Here is an 18,502-nt window from a genome sequence, read left to right as displayed (position 1 = left end):
TGATGAACTATATGCAAGGAGATGTGTCACGCTGCATGACGCAGATGGTGGTCACACCAGATATTGACTGTTTTTCTGATGCACGCCCATACCTTCTTTTTTTAAATATATATCGTATGAATTTATTTAAATTGATTGATGTGCTTATGTGAACTGTAAATCAGTCAAATCTTTGAAATTGTTGCGTTTATATTTTTGTTCAGTGCATCTTGAGACTCAGCAATTCCTCATCACATAATTGTTTGTGGGCGAAGCACAAGACATGCAGCACCCCAAAAAATAGGCTGTCATTTCAAATAATCTAAAATAACAATGGATAAGGTGAGAAATCATGAAATATCATACAAGTTTAAATCTTATTTAAATTGATTTATTTATCTTAAAACCAATAGGAATGTCTTCAAAATGGGTACATTGATAAAATAACTGACCATTTGCTTTCTTTTCCACCTACTTTCCTTCAGAGTAGGGATTAACAGTTGTATCATTGAGAGTGTGTGTTTGTGCATCTGTGTGTGCCTGAAACTGTGTGCATGTGCAGTCATTGTAAGGAAGTCCTATTGTAAACCCAGTAAGCAGCCTTGATGAATGGAAAAAAGTACCTACAGTAAGACTAGCCAAGTGTCTTCCTGTGAAACTGTCTCTGTGGGTGTGTGTGTGTGTGTGTGTGTGTGTGCGCGCAGGACGGTCATTGGGGTTTTGGGGGCTTTTCCGAGGTGGACTGAATATTGCACTCCTGAGGTAAAAAAAAATAAAAAATAAAGACAATAAGAAACTGAAAATTGTCCTTGCCCCAACCAAAATCCAGATTGGCTTGCGAGTTATAGCCAGTAAAAAAATACAGCGGACATAATATTTAAAACCGAGCCAACCCCATAATTAAAATGTGACTAGAAGCGAGAGGGGGCGGGAAACATTTCTGAATTTTTTTTGAGAACTTTTGGGAGATTTTGTGTTGTACAAAAATACCTCAATAAGCCAAATGGACTGTTATTTTTAGTCCTAAACAGAATAATATTGTAATGTGCTGAAGGGTTAAAACAATTTATTTTTATTAAAAAGTTGGTGCAGTGGTCTAAGGCACTGCATCTCAGTGCGAGAGGCGTCACTATAGACACCCTGGTTCGTTTCCAGGCTGTATCACAACCGGTTGTGTTTTGGAGGCCCACAGGGCAGCGCACAATTGGCCAAGCGTCATCTGGGATTGGCCGTCATTGTAAATAAGAATTTGTTCTTAAGTGACTTGCCTAGTTAAATAAAGGTTAAATAAAAAATAACCCGTGGCATAATTAATATCATTAATAATTAAAGAAAAATAAACAAATTATCAATCGATACCTTAACATTTTCGTAGATTTTTTATCACCATTGTTAAACTTTCATGTACATGTGTGTAAAAAAGAGGAAAAGCTATCCCATGATTCAACACTGAAAATAAAAATTAAGTACTCAAAGAAATTCTAGGCCCATGATTGGGCAACGATAACTTGGAGGCGTCTGTGTGCTTTGACCTTTTCCTTCATTGGTTCAGACCTTTAGATTTGCATTCATTAAAATGGAATCATTAGGTCATCAATTCTCTGATCAATTAGCCATGTCTCAGTGTTAACAAATCACATTAATTACTGATCGCTTTCTCTCGTTGTTTTATCTCCCATTGGTTGGAATAATGTTGTTTGATGGAGAGGCTGCACACACACACACTATTGGACGCAGCAGTTGTGGCCGTTGGCATCCTTGAACCGCAGACGCATCTTGGGTCTGTATTTCTCCAGGTAAAGTAGCTGTTTGGAGTTGAAAGCTCCACGTCTCTTCCTGAGGGAGGAGATGAGATAAATAACAATAACGTGGTCTTGTATGGTCACGCGAGAACATAGCAGCACAGTAACAACATCAATGTTCCCCAACAAACTAATAAAGAGAATACATGACAATACAGGTTCCACAGCACAGAAACATCGGTCCCCCCCCCCACCAGTGTGAAAGTTAAAGTAGTGTTTACTGTCGTGTGAAAGCTAAAATAGTGCTTACTGTCGTATGAACTGCACTGCATCCTCATACTTCATCCCTGTCTCAATCAGCGCTAAGGCCACCAGGACTGGAGCTCTACAGGGGAAAGAGGAGAGAGATAAACACCAGTATGCATGCGGTGTCATGGTTATGTGGGCAGTAGGGAGGGTGGGGTATACTCTAAAGCTGGGAAATTGGCCTGGGAAACACACAGGGGTTCACTGGGTTCAATGCAACCCCGCTGGGGCATCAATATCACACCCCGGGCCCACACACACACACAGAGTGAAATTGCAATAAGTGTGTTACTGCAAGCGAACCTTCTCTCACCAGGAAGAAAAATAAAAACGTTTAATTCCCAGACAGACTGCTCGGAGTGTCAAAACTCAGAGCTGACAAGGCATTCTTGTGTGGGTTTTGAGAGACGGATACAAAATACAGTTGAAGTCAGAAGTTTACATACACCTCAGCCAAATACATTTAAAATCAGTTTCACAATTCCTGAAACTTAATCCTAGTAAAACTTCAATGTCTTAGGTCAGTTAGGATCACCACTTTATTTTAAGAATGTGAAATGTCAGAATAATAGTAGAGAAAATTATTTCTTTCAACTTTTATTTCTTTCATCACATTCCCAGTGGGTCAGAAGTTTACATACACTCAATTAGTATTTGATAGCATTGCCTTTTGTAGATTGTAGACCTCCACAAGTCTGGTTCATCCTTGGGAGCAATTTCCAAATGCCTGAAGGTACCACGTTCATCTGTACAAACAATAGTACGCAAGTGTAAACACCATGGGACCAAGCAGCCGTCATACCGCTCAGGAAGGAGACGCATTCTGTCTCCTAGAGATGAACATACTTTGGTGCGAAAAGTGCAAATCAATCCCAGAACAGTAAAGGACCTTGTGAAGATGCTGGAGGAAACAGGTACAAAAGTATCTATATCCACAGTAAAACGAGGCAGATGCGTTGTTGCCTACACCTGAGGGCAGCCCATCAGGAAGTCCAGGATCCAGTTTCAGAGTGTGCAGTCCCAGGGTCCTGAGCTTGGAGGGGACACTGTGGTGTTGAACACAGTATTCTCCCAGGGCAGTGTGGAGTACAATAGAGATGGAGTCATCTGAGGATCTGTTGAGCCTTTCAAAGCATTTCATGGCTACAGATGTGAGTGCTACTGGGCGATAGTCATTTAGACAGGTTACCTTGGCGTTGTATGTGTAGGTTTGCTTGAAACATGTAGGTATTGCAGACTTGGTCAGGGAGTGGTTGAAAATGTCAGTGAAGACCCTTGTCAGCTGGTACGCATCCTGGTAATCCGTCTGGACCGTGGCCTTGTGAATGTTAACCTGTTTAAAGGTCTTACTCACATCAGCTACGGAGAGTGAGACTACACAGTCGTCCAGAAGAGCTGGTGCTCTCGTGCATTGTCCAGGGTTGCTTGCCTCGAAGAGAGCATAGAAGGAATTTAGCTTGTCTGAAAGGCTTGCGTCACTGGGTTTTCCTTTGTAAATCGGTGGAGTTTGTTTGCGAGCCCTGCCACATCCGACGAGGGTCAGAGCTGGCGTAGTAGGATTTCACCTTAGTCCTGTATTGACAACAACTCGGAGTTCGTAGCAGGATTTCTTATAAGCGTCCGGATTAGTGTCATGTTCCTTAAAATTAGCAGTTCAAGCCTTTAGCGCGCTGCGGATGTTCCCTACAATTCATGGCTTCTCGTTGGGATATGTACGTACGAATCCCGGAACATATTCCAGTCTGTTCTAGTGAAATAGTCCTGTATCAGAACAGAGAAGGGTTTGGGAAACCCTGCTGAAGCTTACCATCTGCTTCATTGGACCCCTTCCGTATTGAGCACATCACTGGTACTTCTTGTTTCAGCTTTTGCTTGTAAGCAGGACTCAGGAGGATAGAGTTATGGTCGGATTTAGCAAATGGAGGTCGAGGGAGAGCTTTGTATGCGTTTTTGTGGTGATCTAGAGTTGTCGCCTCTAGATGAACAGGTGACAAGCTGGTAAAAATGAGGCATTAAAATCACCGGCCAATAAGAGTCCAAATCTACCAGTATTATTCATATCATATCTTCTGGGCCCGAGAAGCAGGCAGTTTAATTTGGGCATGCTTTTCATCCAAAATTCCAAATGCTGCCCCCTACCCTAGAGAAGTTAACTTCTTGACGCTAGGAGGCAGAATTTTTATGTTTGGAAAAATAACGTTCCCAATGTAAACGGCCTATTTCTCAGGCCCAGATGATAGAATATGCATATAATTGACAGATTAGGATAGAAAACACTCTAAAGTTTCCAAAACGGTCAAAATATTGTCTGTGAGTATAACAGAACTGATTTTGCAGGCGAAAACCTGAGGAAATCCAACCCGGAAGTGCCTCTTATTTTGAAAAATCCCTGTTCCATTGCCTGCTTATCCTCCATTTAAAGGGATATCAACCAGATTTCTTTTCCAATGGCTTCCACAGGTTGTGAACAGGCTTTAGACATAGTTTCAAGCTTTTATTCTGAAAAATGAGTGAGATTTATCAAATCGCGTCAGTGGACAGCCAGGTGTCCTTTGATTAGTTCTTGTGAGCGAAAGTGGTAGCTCAACATTTTCTTTCTCTATTGTATTGAATAGTTTACCGTCCGGTTGAAATATTACCAATTATTTATGTTAAAAACAACCTGAGGATTGATTATAAAAACGTTTGACATGTTTCTACGAACTTCACGGATACTATTTGGAATTTTCGTCTGCCCTTCATGACCTGCCTGAGCCTGTGGACTTCTGAACTTAACGCGCCAAACAAATTGAGTTTTTTTTATATAAAAATAATCTTTATCGAACAAAAGTAACATTTATTGTGTAACTGGGAGTCTCGTGAGTGCAAACATCCGAAGACCATCAAAGGTAAGCGATTCATTTTATTGCTTTTCTGACTTTCGTGACCAATCTACATTGCTGCTAGGTGTTTGTAATGTTTTGTCTAGTGATCGATAAACTCACAAATGCTTGGATTGCTTTCGCTGTAAAGCATATTTTCAAAATCTGACACGACAGGTGGATTAACAACAAGCTAAGCTTTGTTTTGCTATATTGCACTTGTGATTTCATAAAATAAAATGTGGTATTTTTTTATTTTTTATTTGGCACTCTGCAATTCAGCGGTTGTTGATGAAAATGATCCCACTAAAGGGATCCGTGCGCCAAGAGGTTATTAACTTGTTTGAGATAGGGGGCAGCATTTTCACTTTTGGATGAATAGCGTGCCCAGAGTGAACTGCCTCCTACTCAGTCCCAGATGCTAATATATGCATATTATTATTGGATAGAAAACACTTTGACGTTTCTAAAACTGTTTGAATGATGTCTGTGAGTATAACAGAACTCATGGCAGGCAAAAACCTGAGAAAAAAATCCAAACAGGAAGTGGGAAATCTGAGGTTTGTAGTTTTTGAACTCACCCCTATCGAATACACAGTGGGATATGGGTTATTTTGCACTTCCTAAGGCTTCCACTAGATGTCAACCGTCTTTAGAACGTTGTTTCAGGCTGCTCATGTGAAGGGGGGCCGGATGGGAGCTGTGTGACTAAGGGGTCTGCCAACAGCCTCGTTCTCAGTCACACACTTTCACTTGAGAGGTAGCTCTCGTTCCATTGCTTTCCTACAGACAATGGAATTCTCCGGTTGGAACATTATTGAACGTTTATGATAAAAACATCCTATACTTAGTTTGACAAGTTTCTTCGACCTGTAATATAACTTTTTGAATGTTTCGTCCGAATGGACCAGATTGCACTTTTGGATTTGTTTACCAAACGCCTTAACAAAAGAAGCTATTGGACATAAATGGACATTATCAAACAAAACAAGCATTTATTGTGGAACTGCAATTCCTGGGAGTGCATTCTGATGAAGATCATCAAAGGTAAGTGAATATTTATAATGCTATTTATGAATAATGTTGACAGCACAACAATGGCGGATATTTCTCTGGCTGGTTTGGGCTCTGAGCGCCGTTCTCAGATTATGCTTTTTCCGTAAAGTTTTTTTATTTTTTTTTTTTCTGACACAGCGGTTGCATTAAGGAGAAGTGTATCTAAAGTTCCATGTATAATAGTTGTATTTTCATCAACATTTATTATGAGTATTTCTGTGAATTCATGTGGCTCTCTGCAATATCACTGCATGTTTTGGAACTACTGAACGTAACACGCCAATGTAAAGTAAGATTTTTGGATATAAATATGAACTTTATCTAACAAAACATACATGTATTGTGTAACATGAAGTCCTATGAGTGTCATCTGATGAAGATCATCAAAGGTTAGTGATTAATTTTATCTCTATTTATGCTTTTTGTGACTCCTCTCTTTGGCAGGAAAAAAGGCTGTGTTTTTCTGTGACTTGGTGTTGACCTAACAATCGTTTGTAGAGCTTTCGCTGTAAAGCATTTTTGATAAATATTTTTTTAACTTTAAAATTTGATTTATGAGGTTTCTGTTGATTTGTATTTGGCGTCCTGCTATTTCATTGGCTGTTGGCGAGGGGTTCCGCTAGCGGAACCTGTCCTAGACAGGTTAAGTGAATGAGAGAGGAGAAAGGGAATTTAGAGAGGAGAACTGTGATGCTTGGCTAGTTTTCTTTTTTTAGGTGCCCCACAAATGGAACACTAGTCAAAGCAAAATAACATTGTATTCCAGATAACATTTTAGTAGCCAAAAAGCACATTACAACAAATCTCTTTGAATACTCCAACGGACGTCATCGCTAGTCATTAGATGGGTCTCACTAGCCACAATTAAGCCCACTTACATACATTCATCTCACCACTTAGTCACCTGGCCCACTTACCAACACACACACACACACACACAGGTAAACACCCTCACCGGCCCAGCCCCGCCACACAGTGCACAGCGATGCAGCAGCCAGGCTCGTCTCGGAACTTGGTCTTCAGCAGGTTCAGCCAGTCATCCACTATCTGGGTGGGGGGCGGGGCGCCATCATCAAAGGGCCAGTCCTATGGAGGCAGAGGAACAAAAATTTAAAAATGGATCAAACCAGGGGCTAGGGGTTATTTTAACCAGTGGTCAATGCAGGATAATTCAAAGCCTGATTGAAGAATTAGAGCAGCTTTGTCTATTAGGCTATATCATGTGTGTGTCTAAGTTGGAAAGCTTGATATGCTGAAGTAGTATGTGTGGCGTGTCCTGGCAGACAGCCTGACCCCTGTATATCCGTCTGAGCCTCTATACTCGTGCTGACCGGCTCAGCACAGATCACAGCCGTGCGCAACCCTACACATGGCTATTCCTGTCTTGGTGCTCAAACAATATAAAAACGGGATTGTGATCATAATTACTGCCACTCTCCAATACATTGGAGTGACAGGAAGACAGAGGAATGCTCCAGGATGAGGAGTGGTGATCACGGTATTAAAACTATATCAACGAGGGGATAGGATATTTCCTCGCCCAAACACAAAGTTTCTCTGGCCTTCCATAAATCACCTGTGAGACAGCTGAATATTAGCCTAAGCTTTGAGAAGAGACAATACAGTGCACAAAAGACAGAAACAGACAGAGCAAGAAGGCCTGGGTGGAGCCTCATTCATGTGGATCTGAGCCAGAGATTCCTTCTCTTCTCCACCTCTTAGCTCAGCACATAGTGGCTGGCAGGCAGACAGTTGAGGACAAATGAAAACAGACAGATAACAGGGAAGGTCTCCAGAGAGGGAAAACCACCTGTTTAACTTGACATTCCCTGGAAGAAAAAAAACAGCAAATTGAACTACCCTAAAATTCCTAGGAGGTATTCGGGTCAGTAGAAATTCTTACTGCTCTCTAGGTGTGTGTGGTTGTAATCTCCTCCACCAGCCGGCTCTCGCTGCCGACTATCTGGCTTCACATCACCTCAGAATGGAACTTGAAAAGAAAATCCATTGGGCTTCCCAAAAACGATACGTTTAAACGCCCACACCAGTAGAAATCCACTTTTTCAAGCAGAAAGACGATGCCCAGAGCTTAAATATGACGTTGCACAATGATTGAAGTCAATAAGTATGTGACCAAGGCCCTTCTACCCCGATTGCTCAGTTTGACAGGGCGGCCAGCTCTTGGAAGAGTCTTGGTTGTTTCAAACTTCTTCCATGTAAGAATGATGGAGGCCACTGTGTTCTTGGGGACCTTCAATGCTGCAGACATTTTTTTGTACCCTTCCCCAGATCTATGCCTCGACAAAATCCTGTCTCGGAGCTCTTACGGACAATTCCGTCAACTTCACAGCTTGGTTTTCGCACTGTCAACTCTGGGACCTTATATAGACGGTGGAAGCATTGTTTTAAGTCCCATCGAATACAACTGTCACCACGATTTAGACCCACGCCTCAGTCATGTGATTCGCTCAGAATTTGAATTGATTAGCATGTCACTCAGTAAATCCACACCCCTAAAGTTCCAAAGAGTCAAGTCTGGGGACGAGGTTAATGTGTGTGTATAATCCTTACCACAACCTCGATCCCCCCCTTCTCCACTGGGGCCTTGTCGTAGGTGGCGTCACACACTCTCACCAGCGTGTTCACCTCAAATTTCTTCAGCTCCTGAGACAGAGATGGACAGAGAGACACAGACAGAGAGACACAGACAGAGAGACAGAAACAGACAGAAACAGAGACACAGAAACAGAGACACAGAAACAGAGACACAGAAACAGAGACACACAGAGTCAGACAGAGAGACAGAGACAGACAGAGAGACACAGCCAGACAGAGAGACAGAGAGACATAGAGACAGAGAGACACAGCCAGACAGACAGAGAGACACAGCCAGACAGAGAGACAGAGAGACATAGAGACAGAGAGACACAGCCAGACAGACAGACACAGCCAGACAGACAGAGAGACACAGCCAGACAGACAGAGAGACACAGCCAGACAGACAGACAGAGAGACAGCCAGACAGAGAGACAGACAGAGACAGAGAGACAGACAGACAGAGACAGACAGACAGAGAGACAGCCAGACAGAGAGACAGACAGACAGACAGAGAGACAGACAGACAGACACAGCCAGACAGACAGACAGAGAGACAGACAGACAGAGAGACAGACAGACAGACAGAGAGACAGACAGACAGAGAGACAGCCAGACAGAGAGACAGACAGACAGACAGAGAGACAGAGAGACAGACAGACAGAGAGACAGACAGACAGAGAGAGACACAGCCAGACAGAGAGAGACACAGCCAGACAGAGAGAGACACAGCCAGACAGACAGAGAGACACAGCCAGACAGACAGAGAGACACAGCCAGACAGACAGAGAGACACAGAGACAGACAGACAGACAGACAGACAGACAGCCAGACAGACAGACAGACAGCCAGACAGAGAGACAGACAGCCAGACAGACAGACAGACAGACAGACAGACAGAGAGACACAGCCAGACAGACAGAGAGACACAGCCAGACAGACAGAGAGACACAGCCAGACAGACAGAGAGACACAGCCAGACAGACAGAGAGACACAGCCAGACAGACAGAGAGACACAGCCAGACAGACAGAGAGACACAGCCAGACAGACAGAGAGACACAGCCAGACAGACAGAGAGACACAGCCAGACAGACAGAGAGAGACAGCCAGACAGACAGAGAGACACAGCCAGACAGACAGAGAGAGACAGCCAGACAGACAGAGAGACACAGCCAGACAGACAGAGAGACACAGCCAGACAGACAGAGAGACACAGCCAGACAGACAGAGAGACACAGCCAGACAGACAGAGAGACACAGCCAGACAGACAGAGAGACACAGCCAGACAGGCAGAGAGACACAGCCAGACAGACAGAGAGACACAGCCAGACAGACAGAGAGACACAGCCAGACAGACAGACACAGCCAGACAGACAGACAGACAGACAGACACAGACAGACAGAGACAGACTATCAGCACAGATATCTTGCACTCTAAAAATATTTATGTTTAATTGTAGGTTGAGCTTAGGGGAGATTATAGGCTACTTTGGTGAGGTTATTGATGCACGTACATACAGTCAGAAGTAAGTGTATGACACTCCACAGTGAACTTGAGTGTTGAATTGATAAGGTTATACATGCAGACACTACATGACAACGCACAAGCAACAAACACGCACACACACAAGGTTGCGGCCTCACCTCGGTAAACTTGTTGAGCGTGGCGTTGGTGGGGTTGTGTGTGATGAGGAACCTCATGCCCTCGTAGGCAATCTCCACTGCTGCAGGGCGGTTCATGTTGGCGAGACGGCTTTGAAAACAATTACAGTAAAATACTTAATCTCTTACAAGAAGGATGACTACTTTTGGCTCAGATGTCAGCAAGGACTTCTAGTAGGATTCTGTAGGTTAAAAAAATAAATAAAAACACGACGAAGGGAGGAGGAGGGGGATGTGGATGGTAACACCTGTGGATGTCTTACAAAAAAAAAGAGGGGTAACAAAAAATATGGATGATGTAATCCACAAGACTCCACAGGGGCGGGGTAAAAATAAAAAATAAAAAAAATTGGGGAGACTATCCACGAGTCATCCAATCGGACATTCAGATTTTACCCCATTCAGGAGAGCGGTATGTGATTGGCTTCTGGGAGAGAAAGCAGGAAGTAGAAGAGAACTGAGCAGTTTTCTTATTGGCGGCTCAGGGGACAGAGCTGGGCGATCTGGCCAAGGACTACGCGGTATCCCAGGGGATCGTTGGAGGAGACCGGGATTCCCAGTGTGCTGGCTTCAGGGGGGCTTCTGGGTAGCGTAGTCCCGAGGGGGGCGGACGATTCACTTGTCCACGAAGGCGAGGTGCTGTGCCTGGCAAAAGTCTCCACTGACACTCACATACGCCATATATGTATGGCCCAAATCGACACAGAAACACTGCCAAGAAAAGAGGGGGAGGGGGAAAGGGAGAAAAATGTGATTAGGTAAACTCAAATAGACATGGAAACAGTCTCCATTTAGCAAGGCGTCAGAGAAGTTCTTGAAGAGCAAGGCAGGGCAAAAAGACATCTCAAAGCACCTGTTGGGGAAACTAGTAAACTATCACAGAAGAAATATGACACATTAAATATTTGACCTATTAAAAACTAGCCATTATCACCCTTGTACTAAAGGTGTTATAAACCCCCCCATTTATTATCAGCCACACTCACATGGGAAAATAAAAACATACAAAAACAAATTGTACATAAAGATATATACACACACAGATAATGAAAGACAGACAAGACACCCATGATCTCTTGGGTTCAAAAGAGAGCCTCTCACAAATCATGTAATGTCTTGCCTCTAACCGGCTGATTCTGAGCCAACACCTGAAGGGTCTGAACATAGCCACACAAAATGGCTGGTAACTACCACTGTCTAGTCACACACACACACACACAATGTGACAGAGTCCAAGGTGAAACAGAGAGAGACAGCGACAGAGCAGAGTGTGAGAGAGCGTGGTGGAGGGCCAAGAGAGGGCAGGGGGGGAAGTGAGGGGGTGGAGGGTTAGATGAGAGGGCAGGAGTGAGGTGAGAAAAGGGGTGGAGGGTGCAGGGACAAAGGGCAGGGGAGAGGTGAAGAGGGGGTGGAGTGTAAGAGAGAAAAAGAGAGGTAAAAAAGGTTGGACCTCAGCATCAGTGTCTAACACAGCAGTCACAAGGTGAGGATTATGGGTTGGCAGGGCTTCACACGAGCCAACTCTTTCACAGTCCCACGCTCCCCCTTTCACCTCTGAGACTCTCCATCTGTCACCCAGTCATTCTTCATTCATCCCACGCTCAGTCTCTTCAGGTCTCCTCTTTACTTCAGTCATTCTCTCCAAATCTCTGGCTTCTCTTTGGGAGAATGGTGCCCCAATTGTCCTAGTGTCTTGCCTCCTTTACCCATAGGACTCTCGCTCTACCTCTCCCCCATCCTCTTTCTCATATTTTAGTCTGTCTCAGTCTGTCGTGGCGCCGGTACAGAGCAGTCGACTCGCCCACTCATTCACTCTGTGCCAGGAACAATGTAACTCTTTAAAAAGACACACCGACCCTCTATTTACTGGACTCACTTTGCCTTGCTCACCCTCTCTGCAGAGAGGGAATGAGAGGTGCCTGCCTCGCCCACTCAATCTCTCACTCTGTGCCAATGACAGCCAGGGCTACTCTACGGAGACTAGAACTAACCTTCTCCCCTTCCCTCTGGTCTCCTCTCTCCCACTCTTTGCTTCCATCTCCCTGCCTTAGCCGGTGACAGCAACAGGGCAAGTCTTCAAAGAGCCACCAGTTCTCCAGTGGGTAAAGATCTCTCCCGGACGCCTTTAATTACCAGCTCCAAACAGCACTAAAAACACTAGTGATGAAAAAATGTAATCTATTTAGTTACATGTCAGGATATTATTTTTGACGATATATCGTATCAGCTGACAATTTTTGTGCTAGTTGGCTGTACCAAAACTTTTTTCCTTTTTCCACAATACGTATCGGCACCCAAGTATCGTGAGGTCCTTGGCAATTTCCAGTTCTAATATATACATACATACATACATACATACACACAACTGAGGTACGCCACAGACAAACAAACTTGATCTACGGATCAAGTGCTACCCGTCCCAAAAAACATATTCATGATGATCTAAAAGGGAAATGGATCAGGACCAGACAAACGGTGTCAGGTCCAGGAAGAAGAGGGAATGAAAAAAGATACTTCAGAGCAGTTGGTCATCGGCTCCTAATTATTCAGTCACGGATGGATATCATACGGGAGGTTTTTACAGGAGCCACTCAGTGATCTGTCAACAACAGAGGAAGGATCAGAGGAGATAGATGACACCTGCATCCCAAATAGCCCCCTTATACCATTAAGGGCACCACTTTTGACCAGGACCAAGTAGTGCACTATATAGGGAGCCATTTGGGACACAGCCAGAGCGAACGTCTCTCCAGACAGAGCAAGAGAGAGAGCGAGAGCGACCAAATACGACAATGTGTGTGGAGAGTGACAGACCAGTGAAGTCAGAGACCATCCCAATGAGAAGTAGAAAGACCAGACTACTATAATGTCAGGAAACAGGAATGCAATGCTCACACAATATCACACTTAATAGAAGGTTATAGATGTGCTGAACCACAATCTTGAGCTTATCAAATTGTACTACATATAGTCTCATAACACAGCCTTTAAAGCGAGTCCCACAGCTTGCAGTGCCTCCAAACAGGAGTATGCAGCAGTTAGCTGCTGAGGGAAGTCCAAGTAGAATCCTTCATAGCTAAGTGGTATTAGCATCAATTTCCATTCAGTCAGCATAGACTTACATATGTCAAGGTCCTCTCTCCCTAATAACAGTCACCTAGCCATGTCTCAATAGTCCCAAGTTAATGTCAGTGAATATGGAGGAAAGGAGACAAGGAGAGGAAGCCAATCGTCAGACTATTGAGACGCACCCCAGTTAAAGCCGGTCTCTGAGTGGCACTAGCTAGAGGAACAGGCACCTTGTGGTAAAGCCAGACCAGCCCTGCTTTCACAACGCTGCCGGGAACACATGCAAATCACTCAGCCATATTTGCAAACAACAACTTCTGCAATTGTGCCCAGCTGTCAGCACAGATGGAGAGAAGAGAGTCAACACACCAAATCAGTCTGGAAAGACGATGTGTTTGTTACCACACAGGAAGTATCTTTATGAACAATGCGTCTGTGAGACAGGGAAAGTGACAGCTACCAGGCCTAATTGTGTAGCTGACAAAGATGTATTATAATTGTCTAGGCCTACAACTCAAAATTGGTCAAACTCCTACTCATTTCAACCAGAAAACTAGCCAACCTAAAAACACTAAAGAAACACACAGCTAGGCCTACATACAAAACAAACGCCAACAAGGGGCCTATTTAGGCCTAGATTCAGGTCAACTGGGTTAGGAAAGCTTTATTATTTTTGTCTAGCCTACAACTTTCATAATTAGGCCACTTAAGTCAATTATTCGGCATCGCCTCACAGCTGCTCCACACAACTCTGCTGTTGAACAAGTGCTAACGAAGAACATAAAACCGCACAAGCTAATTATTATCCTGAAGTTCTCCTGCTGTCACACATACACTAAAGCCCCGTTGCTGTGAGTACCAACATGTCCCTTTCTTTTCCAGCTGGACTGAATGTTGTTGGGTAGACACTGTGTCCACTCAGAACTAAGAAATTGTTCAACTAGCTACATCAAGTATTTTCCTTCACCTGATACTGAGATAGGATTAGCCTACTATATGAACCAGGGAGAAACATCTACAAAAGTCACAGACACTAAACTACCCACATGTTTTCTGTTGGGCTGGGAATTGCCAGAGACAACACGATACAATCAAGATCCTTAGGTGACAATACCACATGTATTTCAATTCTCACAATTCAGGAACACCTGCTCTTTACATGACAGACTGACAAGGTGAATCCAGCTGAAAGCCATGATCCCTTATTGAGGGTGAATGGGCAAGGCAAAAGATTTAAGTGCTTTTGAACGGGGCATGGTACTAGGTTTTTGTGTGTCAAGAACTGCAACACTGCTGGGTTTTTCACGCTCAACAGTTCTCCATGTGAATGATCCACCGCCCAAAGGACATCCAGCCAACATGACAACTGTAGGAAGCATTGGAGTCAACATGGGCCAGCATCCCTGTGGAATGCTTGACACCATGTAGAGTCCATGCCCCAATGAATCGAGGCTGTTCTGAGGGCAAAAGGGGGTGTAACTCAATATTAGGAAGGTGTTCCTAATGTTTTGTACACTGTTTATGTAATTTGATGTTCCAAACATATTGCTCACTTTTCATCTGTCTGCTACAGAGGGACACGAAAACAAGTTCAGCAAATCATGGAAATACGTGCTGAAAATATGTTGGCTAACTATTTAAAAAGATTGAGAACAAGCTGTAGGATAAAAAATATTGGCGTTTTGGTGCCGGTTCAGCCGACAAGCAGTGTCAGGGTACACACACACACGTGTGTGTGTGGACACCTGCTCGTCGAACAACTCATTCCAAAATTATGGGCATTAATATGGAGTTGGTCCCTCCTTTGCTGCTATAACAGGCTCCACTCTTCTGGGAATGCTTTCCACTAGATGTTGGAACATTGCTGCGGGGACTTACTTCCATTCAGCCACAAGAGCATTAGTGAGGTCGGGCACTGATGTTGGGCGATTAGGCCTGGCTTGCAGTCGAGGGTACCAATTCATCACAAAGGTGTTCGATGGAGTTCAGGTCAGGGCTCTGTGCAGGAAAGTCAAGTTCTTCCACACCGATCTCGAGAAAAGATTTCTGTATGGACCTTGCTTTGTGCACGGGGGCATTGTCATGCTGAAACAAGAAGGGACTTCCCAAAACTGTTGCACAAAGTTGGAAGCACAGTGACCGTGTTAACGGCCGTCACGAGTCATGAAGGCAGTCAAATTCAACATGACCGTTTAGTCAATGTAATTAGGCTTCTCCAAGCGTTGATGCTGCTGATGGTCATTAGTAGCCTAACAAACTTGCTAACGTCCTGGTACTCAGCACTCTATTGTCCCTCTAATCAATCTGACATCAATGCAAATGTTTTTGAAAATCGAATCAAACACTTCATGAGAGCCCATAAGCTCATGTTGCACAACATTTCTATAGGCTATGTAATTATTTGAGAAAACAGTGATGGCCTCTACTAAACAGAGGATCCCATCAGCTCTCTATAGGCTAGGCCTACTATATTTATTTCTCAACTACCCTAATATTCAGCACATTATCTTTACAACAGGAATATAGCTACCTGGCTGGAATGAAAATGAACGGATAGATTTCAAGACAGGTGCATGATAACGGTCCATTCTAAATCAAAACAAATTTCACACATTATTTAGTATATGTAAAGACAAGATTAAATCAAGAATAGTCTAATGGGTAACAATATTAGCCTATCACTTGTGAATTATACATTATCACTTGTGAATGATGCCCAGCATAAGAAATACTTTTAACGACTTTTTTTTAAATAGTCGCACACCTCATGTAGCCCACCCTATAGGCCTATATGTTTTGATCAAATGAAGCACATTCATCTGCTTTACAAGGGGTGTAGAGCCTAACTGGCATACATAAGCAGCGCGTGAGTTGAAATTTGGGGAAGAACATTTTTACCCAAAAAATGCACCTTTATAATAAAAGCATTACATGCATAATCGCATTTGCAGTCACTTTTGATAATGGTGTTTTCCCGCTAATGGAACATTAGCAATTTTAGCCTACTGCCATGTGCGCATTGCTGCATTTATAATGTGAATGAATGGATTTTGGATTATTATTATATATTTATTTGGGTGCATTACAGCCAAAGGGGGCATCCCATTGAAATGTGAGGCATTATCAAGTGCTTGTCAAATTATGAATGAGACCAATGAAGTGTTTACAGCCTGCGCAAAAAAACTAAGCAGAGCTCTTGCCTTTCAAGTGACTTTTTCCCAAATCATTAAGAGTCTCATCATGCAGCCTTACAAAGTATTAAAAATCAAAACATATAGCCCAACGTTTATAGAACAACTAAAGTTACATTTACTAAATGAAGAAAAGGAGTACCTATTTCTTTGTTAACCGTTCAAAGAATAGCCACATGTACTCACTCCTTCAAATTGTTGAGAAAATATTTATTTTATTCAGCTTTGTTCAATTGTATATTCTTCATTACTATAAAATAATGCCGCGGAAATCTAAACAAATCTTGTCTGCTAAATTAACTAGTGTAGCCCACAGCCATTTGGCATAGTCATATCAGGACCTATCATAAAGGACAACTCAGAGTAAGCTTTTTTGTTCTTCTGAAATAGACTACATTTCTTTCATATCATGCTTCTTTAGACCGGTCTAAAATAATGGCTTTATTGTGAAGGTGTAGGTTATATTACATGGATTTATTAGACTTTTTAAAATGCATATGTTCCACAAGGTCTGCATCAGTGACTTGTAGCCTGTGTGTGGAAGCTAGGAGTTGCTTAATGTGTTTATGATAATTAACGGTAAATTACCGCAAGACTGACAGTTACTTGCGTGACAATCACCGGCTGACAAAATTGTGAGCATGACAGCCCTAGACCATTATTCCTCCTCCACCAAACTTTAGTTGGCACTATGCATTGGGGCAGGTAGCGTTCTCCTGGCATCCGCCAAACCCAGATTCATCCGTCGGACTGCCAGATGGTGAAGTGTGATTCATCACTCCAGAGAACGCTTTTCCATTGCTCCAGAGTACAATAGAAACAAGCTTAATGCCACTCCAGCCATGGAAACCCATTTCATGAAGCTCCCGATGAACAGTTATTGTGCTGACGTTGCTTCCAGAGGCAGTTTGGAACTAGCTAGTGAGTGTTGCAACCAAGGATTTTTACACGCTTCAGCGGTCCCGTTCTGTGAGCTTGTGTGGCCTACCACTTTGCGGCTGAGCATTGTAGCTCCTAGACGCTCCACTTCACAATAACAGCATTTACAATTGCTCGGGGCAGCTCTAGCAGGGTAGACATTTGATGAACTGACTTGCTGGAAAGGTGGCATCCTATGATGGTGCCACGTTGAAAGTTACTGAGCTCTTCATTAAGGCCATTCTACTGCCAATCTTTGTCTATGGAGATTGCATGCATGCATGCTTGATTTTATACACCTGTCAGCATTGGGTGTGGCTGAAATAGCAGAATCCACATACTTTTGTATAGATAGTACATAGTGTACATAGTAGATTGTTTTTTATTTTCTCGATACTTGGAGTCAAATATCGATACAATATCCTTAAAAAATAATATTGCGATATGTTACTGTCAATTTTTTGCCCATCATTAGTATTCTGAGAAATGACAGCTAGGCTTCACATTAGCCCCCCTTGTTTACAGGAGCTAAAATGGGAGAAAGGTCATTGAGTGAGTAGCCTTGCAGTACTGGGGCCTACTAGTTGAGACTCAAAGGCCCTGGCTATGTTCCAAATTGCGAGCGAGAGTCCCCTCTTGGTGCCTGGCCCGTCACGTGTTCCCCTGGTGGGGAGTGTGAGCGCTGATAGGGAGAGTAGACCCACTGGCACCGATGTCCCACACCGTGACAGAGAGGAAAGGGAGAGGTGGCAAGGGGAACAGAGAAAGGGGGAGGGAGGAGAGGGAGAGAAAAGAGAGTGGGAGGGTAGTGGTGTAAAGAGCCTGATAATGAGACCCAGTTTCAGAGAACAAAAGAAGCCAAACAGATGATAGCTAGGACAGGAGTGCAGCCAGGGAGACCCGGCCGCTGACTAACTACATTACATGACAGTGCCATTCTCAAACCATTAACAGATTTGTCTGTACTCTGTTGTAAAGCTTGGCTCAGGAAAACAACTAGGTTGGATTTGACAGCAAAGAAGCCGTGTGTGTGTGCGTCAGACAGTGTAGGAAAAAAAGAGCATAATTACAAAAAGTGACTGACTGGGGAAATATTGGGACTGATCTATATTTGCATGTT

At 43.5% G+C, this 18,502-nt stretch overlaps 1 protein-coding gene across 1 annotated transcript in view; it reads right to left on the bottom strand.

The window, feature by feature from the left end:
- Positions 1 to 354: 354 nt before the first annotated feature.
- LOC139555084 (protein tyrosine phosphatase type IVA 2) overlaps positions 355 to 18,502 on the bottom strand; it is a 36,109-nt gene continuing 17,961 nt past the window's right edge. Inside the window, exons 2-7 of the mRNA XM_071368560.1 lie at positions 10,601 to 10,915; positions 10,187 to 10,295; positions 8,516 to 8,608; positions 6,900 to 7,030; positions 2,032 to 2,106; positions 355 to 1,815 (exon numbers count right to left, since the gene is read on the bottom strand). Coding sequence (XP_071224661.1) covers positions 1,704 to 1,815; positions 2,032 to 2,106; positions 6,900 to 7,030; positions 8,516 to 8,608; positions 10,187 to 10,295; positions 10,601 to 10,605 — 525 coding nt within the window. The 5' untranslated portion in view covers positions 10,606 to 10,915 and the 3' untranslated portion in view covers positions 355 to 1,703. The remainder of the gene's footprint in view (positions 1,816 to 2,031; positions 2,107 to 6,899; positions 7,031 to 8,515; positions 8,609 to 10,186; positions 10,296 to 10,600; positions 10,916 to 18,502) is intronic.

This window comes from Salvelinus alpinus, chromosome 26 (assembly GCF_045679555.1).
Source record: "Salvelinus alpinus chromosome 26, SLU_Salpinus.1, whole genome shotgun sequence".
Lineage (NCBI taxonomy): Eukaryota > Metazoa > Chordata > Actinopteri > Salmoniformes > Salmonidae > Salvelinus > Salvelinus alpinus.
This window is presented reverse-complemented; position numbering and strand designations above follow the sequence as displayed.